The sequence below is a fragment of the Myotis nattereri genome (genome assembly GCF_964212035.1).
Source record: "Myotis nattereri genome assembly, chromosome: 2".
NCBI lineage: Eukaryota > Metazoa > Chordata > Mammalia > Chiroptera > Vespertilionidae > Myotis > Myotis nattereri.
In genome coordinates, this window is record NC_138076.1 from 90,861,377 (window position 1) to 90,877,072 (window position 15,696).

The window sequence follows — 15,696 nt, forward strand, 5'->3', positions numbered from 1 at the left end:
GTGCTGCGAGGCTTTGGGAATTGCAGAGGGGCGGGGCGGGCGGGCGGAAATGGGCAAGCGGGCAGACGCACGCGCATTGGGCGCCGGCGCCCGCCCCTTTTAAGGTTTCCTCCCCTCTTCGTCCTCCTCCACCGCCCTCCGGAAGTGCACCATCCAGCCTGGGCCGGACCGGCGGCCACACCCTGCGGCAGGCCCCGCCCTTTCCCGGCTCCGCCCCCAGCTCCCGCCCCCTCCGCTGGTGGTGGCGCTGGGTGGCTGCACTGGTCCTGGTGGTTTCGGGGCTCCTAACCGGGAGCGCAGAGTCGTTCCCTGAGGCGGCGGCCAGGCTATGATCGCGGGTCCCCGGCGTCCCGCTCGGGCCAACCAGAGTCCTTGTTTCAGCGGGTGCCTCTGGCCGAGCGCTCTCCTCACCACGGTCCCCCTGCGCGTTTGGCAGCGGCGCTCCCGGCGCGCCCCCTCCTCTGATGGCGGCGGAGATCCAGCCCAAGCCGCTGACCCGCAAGCCGATCCTGCTGCAGCGGGTCGAGGGCTCCCAGGAGGTGGTGAATATGGCTGTGCTCGTTCCCAAGGAGGAGGGCGTCATCAGCGTCTCGGAGGACAGGTACGGACCTCTGCCCCTCGGCCGCGAGGAGGGGCGGGACAGGTCGGCGGCCCCCCAATCCGCGTTGGGGGCTGCACCTCATGGTCGGCACAAGTGTAGACATGCTCCCTCAAGTTGTTATTATAGTGCGCATCCTGGTGAGGCCGGTGTCCAGCTGCGCGCCGCCGCTGCGTGGCTCGGGGAAGCGGAGCTCGGACAGGGGCGTGATCTCTGGGCTTCCCAGGGGCCGGGTGACGCCGGCCGGCGCCAGGGTGGCCCTCGGGCTAACGGTATGCGGGCCTCTGGACCTTGGTCCAGCTCTGAGGACCGGAGCGGGTGAGGAAGGAGCCGCCGGACCCTGCAGGTGTGTGCGCGAGGAGGATGCCCCCGGCTGCCTCTGCGAAAATAACTGAGGGTTTTGAGTGCTCTGGTACAGTTCTTAGGGCTCCAAACGGAGAAAGCAAATGCCACTCTTCTCCCGGACATTCCCACCGAATCCACATCTCCTAGACACCTTAAACTGAATCAGTGAGTATTGCAAGTTGTGAAAAGAGTACTTTGGGCTTCTGGCCAAAGGAAAAGTGCCTGTCCAAAGAAGCGCCTTCTCTCCTTTGCCTTCCTTTTCAGAACTTGCAAGGGACCAGTGCTGCAAATAGCTCTTGAGTTCCTCCCTTTGCTTGCTTCCTTTCTTTTTTTGCTTTAATTTTGCTTAATTTGCAGAAGTGGAGGCATTTGTTCTGCCTTTGATATGCTCCCTTATTTGTCAGACAAAAGGGTTTTTAATTTAATTTAATTTAATGTCCGTTAATAGTCCATTAATATGCAGATATTAGGTTGATGAAGCTGATGTTCATAGGAATGCTGCTTGAATCTAGTAGTTATGGTATTTTCTGGAATTGTTTTGATAATGTCAACTAGTATTTTAAAAAGTTTAACACTGTAGAGGTATATGACAAGGGGCTTTAACATTAAAACAGTAGGTTTTCTTAATGTAAGTTCTAACTATGCTGAGGTAGAGAATACCCTAAAATTGTAGGCAGAGGTAAAGCAACAAAGTTTACTGTCTTTATAGTCATTTTAGCACTTTATTTACAATGTAGCCACAAAAAATTTTCCTGTTAGGTCTATTCATATCATAGGTTCTTCAGTATAACCAGGATGAATACATTGTGCTTGTCTACATCATACTGCAAACAAATGGCCAAATGGATTTATTTTCTGTGCAGATCCAATGGAAAAGATTGTAAACATACATCAGTTGCAAGCAGTGTGCAATAAACAGAAGAAATTCATGGCTGAAATGGAATACATGGATGTAGAAACCTTTTGAAATTCACAAAGAAGTCTTATGAGTGTTTAATTTTTCAATAGAGGCACAATTCTATTAAAGAGATTGCTTCTGGACCTAGAAAGCCTTTTGTTACAGAATTGTTTCTAAAGGAATAAAGGATAGAGGTCATTTTCTCCAGTCTGTAACTATTAGAGATGAAACTGTCAACCTGACTGCTGTTAGGAAATTCGTAAGTAAGTTGGCTGAATCAAGTAAAAGGAGAAAGGTAGTTAAATCTAAGTTCCTTTAATATTAGTTTTGAAACTTTTTGCTTTGGTTGATGGTTTGGGCATAGAGGTAGGCTTTCAGTCTTCTTTTTTTTTTTTTTTTAAACTTCAGAGGGATCTTAGAGGTTATTTGCTCTAACAACTTATTTTACATATGAGAAAATTTAGGCCAGAGAATTTACCTGCCCAAATTCATGGAGCTGGTGGTAGAGCCAAGTCTAGCTCCTAAGTCAACCTGATTCCCATATCAGTGTGTTTATCTTGAAGGAAAAAGCTTTAGTAGGGTACATTCAAAGTATTTGGAGAAACTGAAGTATCATATATGAAAGAAACTTAAAGATAAATTACATTTGATTATAGAATAAAAGCAATGTGATTTTTAGCTATATATTACCTTAATATTCACTTTCCTAATTTACAATGTAAGTAATAGAATTTATTTTATTACAGAGTTACTATTAAATATAAAGCCCATTCATAAATCCAGGATTATTCTTTACGTATATTTTATTATTACTCAGATCCAGAAGTCTGTATTTCTGTACTTACACATGAAAATAACTGTTATTTAGAGCTCAGGTTTTTTTTTTTTTAAATATTTTTATTTATTTCAGAGAGGAGGGGAGAGGGAGAGAGAGACTGAAGCATCAATGATGAGAGAGAATCATGGATGGGCTGCCTCTTGCACACCCTGTACTGGGGATGGAGCCTGAATCCCGGGCATGTGCCCTTGACTGGAATCGAACCTGGGACCTTTTGGTCCGCAGGCTGACGTAGAGCTCAGATTTGATTATGGTCTTCATGAAAGGAGATTGATCTGTATTCTTGCTTTTCAAAATTTAATATCACTGTCACTAAAGATATGAAGATAGAATATTGATTTTTATCTAAACCTACAAAGCCATTTTCATTAACTGCTTCAGCCAGAAACTAGTTGTTTCATTCCCAAACTGTAAGGGTAAGACACAAATAATGTCCCATTCCTGAGTGGCAGTGTCCCATAACCCATAAGTTCTTTTGAAACCCTGGTTTTTCTTTTGACTTCAGACTCTTGATAGCCTTTGTCTATACCTTTGGAAACATTTAACATTTTTCTATTTTAAACAGTATTATAGGTACTTGTCCATTATCTTCTCCATAAGTTCCCAAAGGTGCTATGTGCATTTTTTTTTAAAGAAAAATTGATTCTTTAATAATCAATGCTGGGAAAACCAGTTAGTCATTTGGATAAAGAAAAATAAAGCTCACTGTTGGGGGGGGGGGGGGGGAGAGAACCAAGATGGTGGCATAGGTAAGCACCTGTACTTGCTGCCTCTCACATCCATATCAAAACTACAACTAAAAGATAAAACAACAGTCATCCAAAACCATGGGAAAGCTTGTTGAGTGGAAGCTCTACAACTAGAAGGAAAGAAAAAAGTGCATTGAGACTGGTAGGAGGTGCGGAGGTGCGCGCGAAAAGCATATGAAAAAGGGCCAATCAGAAATTAAGCATACAGTGACTGAAATAAAGAATAATATACTGAAATTCAACAGCAGACTAGCGGATCCGAAGAATCAAGTCAAAGATTTGAAATATGAAGAAGCAAAAACACCCAACTGGAAGAGCAAAAAGCAAAAAGAATCCAAAAATATGAAGATAGCGTAAGGAGCCTCTGGGACAACTTCAAGTGTACCAACATCCGAATTATGGGGGTGCCAGAAGAAGAGAGAGAACAAGATATTGAAAATCTATTTGAAGAAATAATGACAGAAAACTTCCCTGGTGAAAGAAATAGACTTAGAAGTCCAGGAAGCGCAGAGAACCCCAAACAAAAGGAATCCAAAGAGGACCACACCAAGACACATCATCATTAAAATGCCAAGAGCAAAAGACAAAGAGAGAATCTTAAAAGCAGCAAGAGAAAGACAGTCAGTTACCTACAAGGGAGTACCCATATGACTGTCAGCTGATTTCTCAAGAGAAATGATGCAGGCCAGAAGGGAGTGGCAAGAAATATTCAAAGTGATGAATAGCAAGAACCTATAACCAGGATTACTCTACCCAGCAAAGCTATCATTTAGAATCAAAGGTCAGATAAAGAGCTTCACAGATAAGAAAAAGCTAAAGGAGTTCATCACCACCAAACCAGTATTAAATGAAATACTTAAGGGTATTCTTTATGAAGAGGAAGAAGAAAAAGGTAAAGATAAAAAATTATGAACAACAAAGTGACAACAAATACATATCTATCAACAAGTGAATCTAAAAATCAAGTGAATAAAAAATCTGATGAACAGAATAAACTGGTGAATATAATAGAATCAGTAGAATCAGGGGCATGGCATAGAAAGGGAGTGGACTGACAATTCTCAGGGGGAAGGGTGTGTGGGGGGTGCAGGAAGAGATTGGACAAAAATCTTACACCTATGGACGAGCACAGTGTGTGGGGGATTAGGGCATGGGGTGGGGTGGGAACAGGGTGGAGGGGAGCTATGGGGGGGAAAAAGAGGAACATCTGTAATAATCTGAACAATAAAAATTTATTTAAAAAAAAAGCTCAATGTCATCCTTAATTCTTAATCTGTATTCCAGATGGTACAATTGCCTAAAGGTAAAAATTGCATAAAAATGCTAGAAATAAACATGGATAACTTTGACAATGAATTATGGAGATATTTCTAAGTTTGGAAATATCCCCAGAAACCATAAATTTTTTAAAAAATAAATTTCACCTCTTAAAAATTTTACTTTAAACTTGACTATTTAAAAATTTATTTTTTTTTATAAGAAAAACCTCCAGCTAAAGTCCAAAGGCAAATGACAAAGTGAGAGAAAACATTTGCAACATATATAATAAAGAGTAGTTTCTTTTGTGGCATACATTAATAAAATATAGGATAATTCAGCCCTAACTGGTTTGGCTCAGTGGATAGAGTGTCAGTCTGTGGACTGTGGGGTCCCGGGTTCGATTCCAGTCAGGGGCATGTACCTTGGTTGCACGCACATCCCTATAATAGGGGGTGTGCAGGAGGCAGCTGATCGATGTTTGTCTCTCATCGATGTTTCTAACTCTGTCCTTCTCCCTTCCTCTCTGTAAAAAAATCAATAAAATTTAAAAAAATATATAGGATAATTCATAGAAAGGAAATAAAAATGGCTGATAAACTTAATACTAATTAAAGAAGAGTAAATTAAATTAACAAGGAAATACCATGTTTCACCTATCACATTGGCAAACACTTTTTAAAAAATTGAATTTATTGGGATAATATGTGTGTCTTATTCATTGTGTTATCTTTGGGGCCTAGTATCCTGTTTGGCACACAGTAAGCCCTCAATAAACATTCACTGTCAGTGATTGATAGATGTTTATTTTTCCTGAAAGTATAGCATCTTAACTATTGTAGACTTTAAAAAATATATATTTTTATTGATTTTAGAGAGGAAGGGAGAGGGAGTGAGAGATGGAAACATTAGTGATGAGAGAGAATCATTGATTGGCTGATTCCTGCATGCCCCACACTGGGGTTGGAATCCACAACCCAGGCATGTGTCCTGACCTGGAATGGAACTAGGACCTCTTGGTTCATAGGTTGATGCTCAACCACTGAGCCACACTGGCTGGGCTATTGTAGACATTTATTGACATTTATTGAGTGAACTTTATGCCCACATATATATGTGTGGACAGATATATACATTTGTGGGGAAAAGTTTGGAGTGGGTGGTCTTAAATTTGTGGAAGTCCATGAATTATTCATTCATTACATCAACAAACATGTGGGTTCCTATTGTGTTTCAAGCACATGTGCATACTACATTGGTAAAAATGACAAGGTTCTTTCAGGAAATTTTAGAAGATAATAAAACTACAACCTCTAAGATTCATTATTGAAAAGAGAATTTTCAGATGTGGAAGAGTGGTTGGATTTCATAGTTCTTGTTCTGTACATTTTACTTTTCTTTATTTTTGATCGGTTGCCTCCTGTATACACCCTGACGGGACCAAACCTGAAACCTGGGCATGTGCCCTGTTTGGGAATTGAACTGGTGACCTTTCAGTTCCCAGAATGATGCTCAACCAACTGAACCACACCAGCAGAGGGTTCTAAAGAAAAGTAAAATGGATCCATAGTGGACTGATAATGCCCTAATCTGCAGGCTCAAGAGTGGATAAAACTGTAACCTGAATCCACCTTAGCACAGTTAAAGAATGCCTGGAACTTTACTGGATACCAAGGGAAGAAATATAAGATATATAAAACAATCTGACTTAAGGGATAGATTTCTGTTGCTATTATAGAACAGAGCTTGCTTCACTGGCTTGTTCTGTTGCTATCATAGAACATAGCTTATTCCATTGGCCTTTTCTGAGTATCTTTGCTTTGGCTGTAACTGGGTTCTATCTCTGAAGGACAAGCCCAACATTGGTATTTTGGGTTCCTCATTTTCCAGCTTCTTTCTGGACTGTCTTTTCTGAGTGAGCGCCATTTTAACATTTCTTGTGTAGGAGCTTTCTCCTTGACATCTTGGTTCAAATTTGGTTAAGACTGATGTCTTGTCTGCAGCTTACCACAGGCTCCCTTGTCCAGTGGCAGCTTCTTCTCCAAGTGTTGAAGGAAGGAGAGACTTCTTCTGGTAGGATCCAGCCCCCCAAGACCTTTATCTTTGTAAATTCTTTATAGGCATATCTTAATACAATTCAACAGTCTTAGCATTCATACAGAGAGTTTTTTAATAACTCTAGATAGTTAGTATTAGACAATTACAGGAAATTTTTCTTTTATCAGGAGTCTATACCCATGCAATAGGTAAAAGGTTTTTTTTTTTTTTTTTTTTTTTTTTTTTTTTTTATCTCAATATAAGGAGATGTGCTAAATGAAAACAAGTACAAACATTGTCCTCTGGGGTTGTCCACTGTTTGTGGTGGTTAGAGAGAGGAGCCCTGCTCCACATGGGTCTTGCAGGATGAATGGTTCATGTGAAAAAGCTAGAGTGGAGGAAAGGACATTCTAGTAGAGGAGGAAGAGAAAGCTCCCTTTCATTAGAGGCACTAGAATGGACTGGTTAAGAGTATGCTCGAGAGACGGTACATGGGAGAAACCAAGATGGCGGCATAGGTAAACACCTGAAATTGCTGCCTCGCACAACCACTTCAAAAATACAACTAAAGACAAAACAGACATCACTCAGAACTACAGGAAGGCTGGCTGAGTGGAAATTCTACAACTAGAAGGAAAGAGAAAAGCACACTGAGACTCAGGAGGTGCAGAAGTAAAGTGCACAGGTATGGAGGCGTGAGTGTGAGCAAGCGAAAAGGGCTGGCAATGGAGGACGCTGGTGTCTTTTTCAATCGAGAGGGAGTCTCAAGCTCCCAATGGCCCTGACTCCAGTTCCGGGTGAGTCTCTGGGGACCCAGACTCATACGGGTAGAAACTGGACTGTCTGGCAGTGGGCGGAACTCGAGGACATCGTTCTCAGAGGTGCTTGCAGTGATTACCTGGACACTGAGATGCGGGGCCTCTTAGGGCAGACTGAGGACCAGCCATAACTGTTTGCTCCACCTTGTTGATTCCCTGAGACCCTGCCCCACCCAGGCTGTGAGCAGAGGCTTTTGCATATGAATGGGCTGGCCTGTTGCAATCTGAAAATTACCTAACAAACTGCAGCTGGGTCAGAGAGACCCAGAACATCCAAAAGAAGGCTCAGGGCCCCACAGCAGCTTGCATTGCTTCACAGCTGGGCCTCATCTGGGCACCTCCAAACCCCAAATAAGGAAGAGGAATCTGCTGATCTCTCCATAGCTCCTGCTGGGTAGCCTCAGGCAGAGGCTAAATTAGCACCTCCTTAGAGATCCAAGGGCCCGTGTACCTAGTGGTCAGAGTGGGACCATGAAGATTACAACTCCTCGGTTCCATAAGGGACACACTCAGAGGGCAGACTCAGTGAGCACCAAAGCCCCACTGAAGCAAGTCTTGCCCCAGAAGGGTGTCTTCTGCACAGAAGTTCGCCCACTGTAGACACAGCTGATTCTTATAGACAATTGGCCTGGAGGTCAATTCCTCCCAGTGATACCAACAACAATCAAGGCTTAACTACAACAAGACTGTGCATACAGCCCACAAAGAGGTGCACCAAGAGTGTCCACCTCAGGTAATTGGGGAGGCTGAGCCACTGGGCCCTATAGGACACCTAGCACAGAAAGCCACTCTATCAACACAGGGAAGCATAAAAAATGTGGAGACAAAGAAACAGGTCACAAATGACAGAAATGGAGGAAAGCAAACTACTGGATATAGAGTTCAAAACCACACATAAGGTTTTTCAAGAATTTTCTAGAAACCGCCGATAAATTTAGTGAGACCCTCAAGAAATCTAGTGAGACCCTCGAGGTTATGAATAAGGACCAACTAGAAATTAAGCATACACTGACTGAAATAAAGAATATTATACAGAGATCCAACAGCAGACAAGAGGATCCCAAGAATCAAGTCAAAGATTTGAAATATGAAGAAGCAAAAAATACCCAACCGGAAAAGCAAAAAGCAAAAAGAATCCAAAAATATGAAGATAGTGTAAGGAGCCTCTGGGACAACTTCAAGTGTCCCAACATCCGAATTATAGGGGTGCTAGAAGAAGAGAGAGAGCAAGATATTGAAAACCCATTTGAAGAAATAATGACAGAAAACTTCCCCTACCTGGTGAAAGAAATAGACTTACAAGTGCAGGACGTGCAGAGAACCCCAAACAAAAGGAATCCAAAGAGGACCACACCAAGACACACCATAATTAAAATGCCAGGGCCAGAAGACAAAGAGAGAATCTTAAAAGCAGCAAGAGAAAAAAAGTCAGTTACCTATAAGGGAGTACCCATACGATTGTCAGCTGATTTCTCAACAGAAACTATGCAGGCCAGAAGGGAGTGGCAAGAAATATTCAAGGTGATGAATACCAAGAACCTACAACCAAGATTACTTTATCCAGCAAAGCTATCATTCAGAATTGAAGGTCAAATAAAGAGCTTCACAGATAAGAAAAAGCTAAAGGAGTTCATCACCACCAAACCAGTATTATATTAAATGCTGAAATGTATTCTTTAAGAAGAGGAAGAAGAAGAAAAAGGTAAAGATAAAAATTATGAACAACAATTACATATCTATCAACAAGTGAATCTAAAAATCAAGTGAATAAATAATCTGATGAACAGAGTAAACTGGTGAATATAATAGAATCAGGGGCATAGAAAGGTAGTAGACTGACAATTCTCGGGGGCGGGGGAAGCAGTGTAGGGTGTGGGGGTAGAGACTGGACAAAAATCGTACAGCTATGGATGAGGACAGTGGGGGTGGGTAAGGGCAGAGGGTGGGGTGGGAACTGGGTGGAGGGGAGTTATGGGGGGAAAAAAGAGGGAACAACTGTAATAATTTGAACAATAAAGATTTATTTTTTAAAAAAAGTATACTCAGGAGCCAGTCTGCTTGAATTCAGAATCCAGCTGTGTGTCATACTTTGAAGAATCTGGAACATTATTGTCTCCAGATGAATAACTATAATAGCGAAAATTCACAAAACCTCTGGTTGCAATAATTTGGAATTCTTTTTTGGATAAAAGGCCCTGAGGAGGTGGTGGTGGGTTATAGGGGAGGAGACTCTGGGGAACTACCTCCTTATATTCTGACCATATTCAATACCAATTAATGCAACATGGCTGTACTCTGCAAGCCTTGAAGGCAGGCAGAACCTGCAGGTAAAAGGGAGTGAGATTTTCTTTTTCCTCCTATAAATTGATCTGATCCCCAGTGCTAAGCACAAAGGAGATAGGCAATATATGTCAATTGAATGAAATTAAACACCGGCTGATTAATCATCTGTTTGGAATGGGATTCCAAAGGAGAATGCCACAATTAGCTAGGAATTCCCCAATGCAAAAAAAATAACTTACCTTGTGCAACTTTAATAAGCACTCTGACTAACTTTTATTTTTATGGGCAGGGGGCATCCTCATTCAAATATTTCATTTAGTCATTAGTAAAAATTAACTCAGTGGTATAATAAACTAGCAAATAGGACCAAAAAGGAAATAAAAAAGTCATCTACTTATCTCCTGGCAGGGAGTGCTGCAGTGTGCCGTGTGCCTTTTATTTAAGGATTCTTGGAAAAGAACTGGGACTGGGAGTCTGATTTAGCTGTATACTACATTGACCTTGGACATTTCCTAGGGCATCTCATCACTCTAAGTCTCATTTTCTTCATCTAACAAAGTGACTCTGTCACTATGATTTGCTCACATAATGACTAGGTAAGTGTAATGTCTCCGCATCACATCATCCTAAAACCTCAAGGAGAAAAGTGCACAGAGGGCAGAAGTGGTGCGCACTCTGTGAGGCAATTGTAAGATGTATTCCTGAGCCTTGGGATGGCAGCAGTTGTTTATTCCTGGATGAAATATTGAAGAGGTGTTTGTTTTGTATTGGTACCTGATACCTGGTTCAACTGGATTCATTTCTACTTCTTGATGAATCCTTTCGTTTCAAATACTGAGTAGTTTAGTTCTGGGTTGTTTGCAGGCCCCCAAGTATGGCCTGGATTGTCTTGAGTAATGCTTTTGAAACTTTTTTGATCACAATTCATAGTGAGAAATGTATTTAGCATTGCTACCCAAGACACACACTTTGACATATACACACATATATAACGGAAACAAAAGTTATATAAAATGGTATCTTTTTAAAAAAATCCTCACCCAAGGATATGTTTTTAATTGGTGAGAGGGAGAGAGAGAAACATAGATCATTGATCTGTTGCCTGCCATATGCACCCCAAGCCGGGATCAAACCCATAACCTAGGTATGTTCCCTGACCGAGAATCGAACCTGAAAGCTTCTAGTGTACCTGATGACACTCTAACCAACTGAACCACTAAAATGCCATCTTTTTAATAGGAGCTGCATTGCTGATATTTTCTGTTCTATTGTAGCCTTTTAGAAATTCTGGCTGTAATTCATTCAGTGGATTTGATGACATGTAATGGGTTGAGAACAATAGTTTTAAATACAGTATGTTAGAGCAGTGATTTTCAACTAGTGTGCTTCAAGAGTTTTTAAAACATGCAATACCTACTATTTAGTCAGGGGCACTGACCTCTTTTTCCTTAGATTGTCAAGTAAAAAAAAAAATGCTATCAGCCAGCACAATAATAGCAATCTGATGTGAATGAATTAAAATTATAGGTATTTTTTTTGTCAGATCGGCAAAAAATAGAATGTATTTTTGGTGAGCCACAATTTTAGTAATTAGTTTATGTGTGCCATGAGATGAAACGGGTTAAAATTGCTGCCTTAGAGAAACTGTCGAAGTTTTGTACCCTCTTTCTCTCTGTAATTTTAGTGTTCTAAAAGATGGAACTGCAGTTCAACTTAGGGACCCTCACCCCATCCAGCCTGACCTACCCCTTGCCTTTCTGTATTCCCACTGGGATCATCATAAAATTGACCTTGTCTCACCAGAAGGCTCCAAGTCAGAAGAAAATAAGATAAGTTCTTTCAGCCCAGAGTCAGAGAGAGTTCAGAAAAAAACAGGGAGTGCGTGTGTTTTGGCTTCCTGTGTTCATTTATTACTGAGTAAGGACTCAGAAATGATGTCTCATCTAAGTTATAAATGTCAGTTGTTAACCTCTCTGTAAAACTATATTTTTAGGTTGGGCAGATTTACCTATAATATGGAGCTGTTTAGGGATTTTAATAATTTTCCATTAGTTATTAAAGGTTTTAAAAATATATTTGTATTCCTTTTTAGAAAGAGAGGAAGGGAGAGGGATAGAGAGATAAAAATATCAATGAGAGAAACATCGAAAGGCTGCCTCCTATACGCCCCCTTCTGGGGATTAAGCCTGAAACCTGGGCATTGTGCCCTGACCTGGAATCTACTAAGTAACCTCTTGGTTCATGGGTCAATAATGCTCAACCACTTAGCCGCACCAGCCAGGCTAGTTATTAAATATTTCTAGTTTTCCAATTTCTGAGGATCAGCTTATATCTTCAGTAATCATAACAGTAATCCTCAGGTATGTTTACATTTTAAATAAAGATAATATAACCATAATAAAAAATAATTGCTTATTAACCTCTTATAACAATGACTAATTGCACTTTTATATTCTTGCCCGCACTTAAAATTGAGCCACCAACTATCTAATCTTTAACCATCATTTTGAGAAGTGGTGTATTTTCCTTTTCCTCAATATTTACTTATTTATCTAATGTTTGTGCTATTATGAACTTGGCCCTGGATTTTCCATCAAGAACAAAGCAACCCTCTCTCAAGGTGCTGATAATGTGGTAGGTACACAGTAATTTATCTGTCGCTTATTTTTGGCTATTTACATTATTTCCAGTTTTGTAAATGTTATAATGAACATTGTTGTGTATACAGATGTTTTCCCCCCTGATTTTTAGATTATTTCTTCAGGAAAAATTGTAAGAATATTGCCGTATTGCTTTTAAAAAGGTTTGTGGCAATATAATATTTACAGTGACATATGAGAATATGAGTTTTGCCACATCTGACCAGCCATGGTTATTATTATTTAAAAATTCTTCTTTAGAATTTACTTGATAGTGGCACTTCATTGATGTTTAATATGTATGTTTTGATTAACTAGTGAATATTTTTCTATTTACTTGTTATTTTTCCTTTTGTGAATTGTTTTTTCCTGTCCTTTGCTCATTTTATCCATGGAATTCTCTTGGCTCTTTGAACAATTTCTTGTATATACATTCCATACATATAGTAAGGATGTTAACACTACATCTGTTAAAATCCAGGTAAAGTCTTATACTTCATTGTTTGCCATATATATATATATATATATATATATATATATATATATATATAAAATATTTACTTTTTAATTTAACTACCCTTTTTAAATTGAAAAATTTCCATCATTTTTCAAAAAGTAATTCTTTACCCAGAGATTCATTGAATGTTTATATTTCTTTCATCTTAGTTATGTAATTTGGTGAAAAAACTTGTTGATTTATTTGGACTGTATTTTACTGGCTGGTATAAATTGAAGATTCTAATGATTTTTTTAAAAATTTACTGTTGAATTACTTCAAAATCATTTATTGAATGGTCCTTATGCTTTGTATTTATTTGTAAAATTACCTTAATCAAAACATTAAATTCTCATAATCAACAGGGCCTACTGTGGATTCTGTTATCTTTTGAGGATCTTTGCTTTTTTAAATACTAGATCCATACTTTTAATTATTATAGCTAATGAGTTGTTCTTGACTGCTTGCTGTTTTGTGTCTACAATAATACCCTGAATCTCTCTGGCCAGGTCAGTGAGTTAATGGGAGAGGAATCACTTGACTCCAGATGATTGGCTCTTTCCCACACTTTAGAATTTCAGAGTCTCAGTTTCTGCACCTGTAAATTGGGAATAATGTTTCTTCCTAGGGTTGTTGGGAGGTTTACATGAGATGATATTCCTGCATTACCTGACATTGTTCTTGGAGCATATATGTCCAGTAGAAGTTTTATTTTTTGTTTATGACATCACCAAGCCTCTCAGTAGGCATGTTTTTTGTTTTGTTTTGTTTTTCTGTTGCTGTGGTTCCATAAGGCTGGACTGTTTTAAGAATCTACCTTAGGTACACAAAGGGGGGGCTGTTGAATTTTTTGGTCATTTGCGTTTGTATAGTTCTGAGCCCCTTTAGTTCTCTAGATATATAAGGGTGGGGTTACTCTGTCATGTTTTTACTGCCACTTCTGAAACTTACCCTGTGAGAGCCAGTGGTCAGGAGAGGTGTATAGCAGGTGGGTGCTTTGTTCTCCTTTGTAGACTTTTATCTCTCTCTCCATTTGCCACCTTGTCTTGCAGTGTGTGTCCATTGTCCTCACTAGGTTGCTGGAGGGCAGGACTGTGTCTTCCATAGGGAATATGTTGAGGTAGGGATGGAATTCTAATTAAGCCCTGCTCAACTGGAAGCCTGGGCTTTGTAAACTAGCAACTAATGGGCCAGAGTCCCTCTGGAACAGATTTTGTCCATACACAATGTTTTTAGAAGTTTTAATGAATGGCCAAGGTTTAAAACTCTGGATTTCACATGAAAGTCCTTTCTTATACTACTATATGTGAAAAAGTGAGGTTAAAGCTGGTGGCAAATATTGGATGGATTTGTTGAGAAAATGGATCAAAATTTTGAAACAGTTATTTGAAATGCACTTTAGCTAGGAGAGTGCCACAATTTGAGAATTAAATAACCATAATATAAAAGAAATACGTGTTTTTTTAAAATCCTCGCCTGAGGAAATTTTTTTCCATTGATTTTCAGAGAGAGTGGAAAGGAGGGGGGAAATAGGAGATAGAGAAAGAGAAAGGGGAGAGAAAGAAAACATCAGGGTGAGAGAGACACATAGTTTGGTTGCCTTCTACATGAGTCCCCACCGTAGCCAGGGATCAAACCTGCAACTCAGGTATGTGCCCTTGATTGGGAATCGAACCTGTGACCCTTCAGTGCCCAGGCTGATGCTCTAACCACTGAACCATGCCAGCCAGGGTGAAACAAGGTTTTAAGGTTAAGAAAAAAGTTAGCTACTTGGTAGTTTATTTCCCATAGGGAATAATTAATTCATATATCACAGCTGAAGTTTTGAATATTTGAATGCAAAATCTCAGGTAAAGTAGTTAGATACTTAGAGTTACATTTAAAAAATAATTACACTTGTTTTTATGGTGATAGTACATGCCTATGTAAAAATCCGGAGACTATCCTGAGAAGAGTTAAGCTCCCTCCCACTTGTGGGTTTCAAGATTTTGTGAGAGAGAAACTAAGATGGCGGCATAGAGAAACACCGGGAAATAGTCGCCCCCACACAACAATTGAAAATTAGCCCAAAGGACGGAGCAAACATCGTCCAAAACAACAGGAAGGCTGGCTGAGTGTAATTTCTACAACTAGAAGAAAAGAAAAGCACGCTGAGAGCCAGAGGAGCTGCGGAGGCTGAGTGCAGAGGTACGGCGGCGGCGGCTCGCGCGCGCGGAAAGGGGGTGGCACCTGAGGACGCGACTGTCTTTTTGAATCACAAGCTCCCGACTGCTCTGATCTCCGGTTCTGGGAAGTCTCTGGGGACCCAGGACTCATACGGGCAGAGGCTGCTCTCTCAGGCGGCAGCGGGCGAACTTGGGGGCAGATTTCCCTCGGAGGTGCTTGCAGCCATTGCCGGGACACTGAGACGCGCGACTCCGGGCGCGGAGAATCAGCCATAGCTTCTTTCCCCGCCCTTTTGACTCCCTGAGACCCCGCCCCACCCGGGCTGCGGCAGAGGCTTTTGCATGTGAATGCCCCAGAACTTTGCAACCTGATAATTACCTAACTGCAGCCGGGCCAGCCAGACCCGGAACTTCCAAGAGAAGGCCCAAGGCCCCGCAGCGGCTTGCATTGCTTCACAGCTGAGCCTCTTCGTAGTTCCTGCTGTGTGGCCTCAGGCAGGGGCTGAACTAGCACCTCCTTAGATCCAGGAGCCACTGTACCCAGTGGTCAGAGGGGGTCCATTCTCCCACTTC

The 15,696-nt window shown here is 40.9% G+C and overlaps 1 protein-coding gene across 1 annotated transcript in view; it reads left to right on the forward strand.

Moving 5' to 3' along the window:
* The first annotated feature begins 237 nt into the window (after positions 1–237).
* WDFY2 (WD repeat and FYVE domain containing 2) overlaps positions 238–15,696 on the forward strand; it is a 222,229-nt gene continuing 206,770 nt past the window's right edge. The window contains exon 1 of the mRNA XM_081082818.1: positions 238–601. Within this exon, the coding sequence (XP_080938944.1) occupies positions 465–601 (137 nt within the window). The 5' untranslated portion in view covers positions 238–464. The remainder of the gene's footprint in view (positions 602–15,696) is intronic.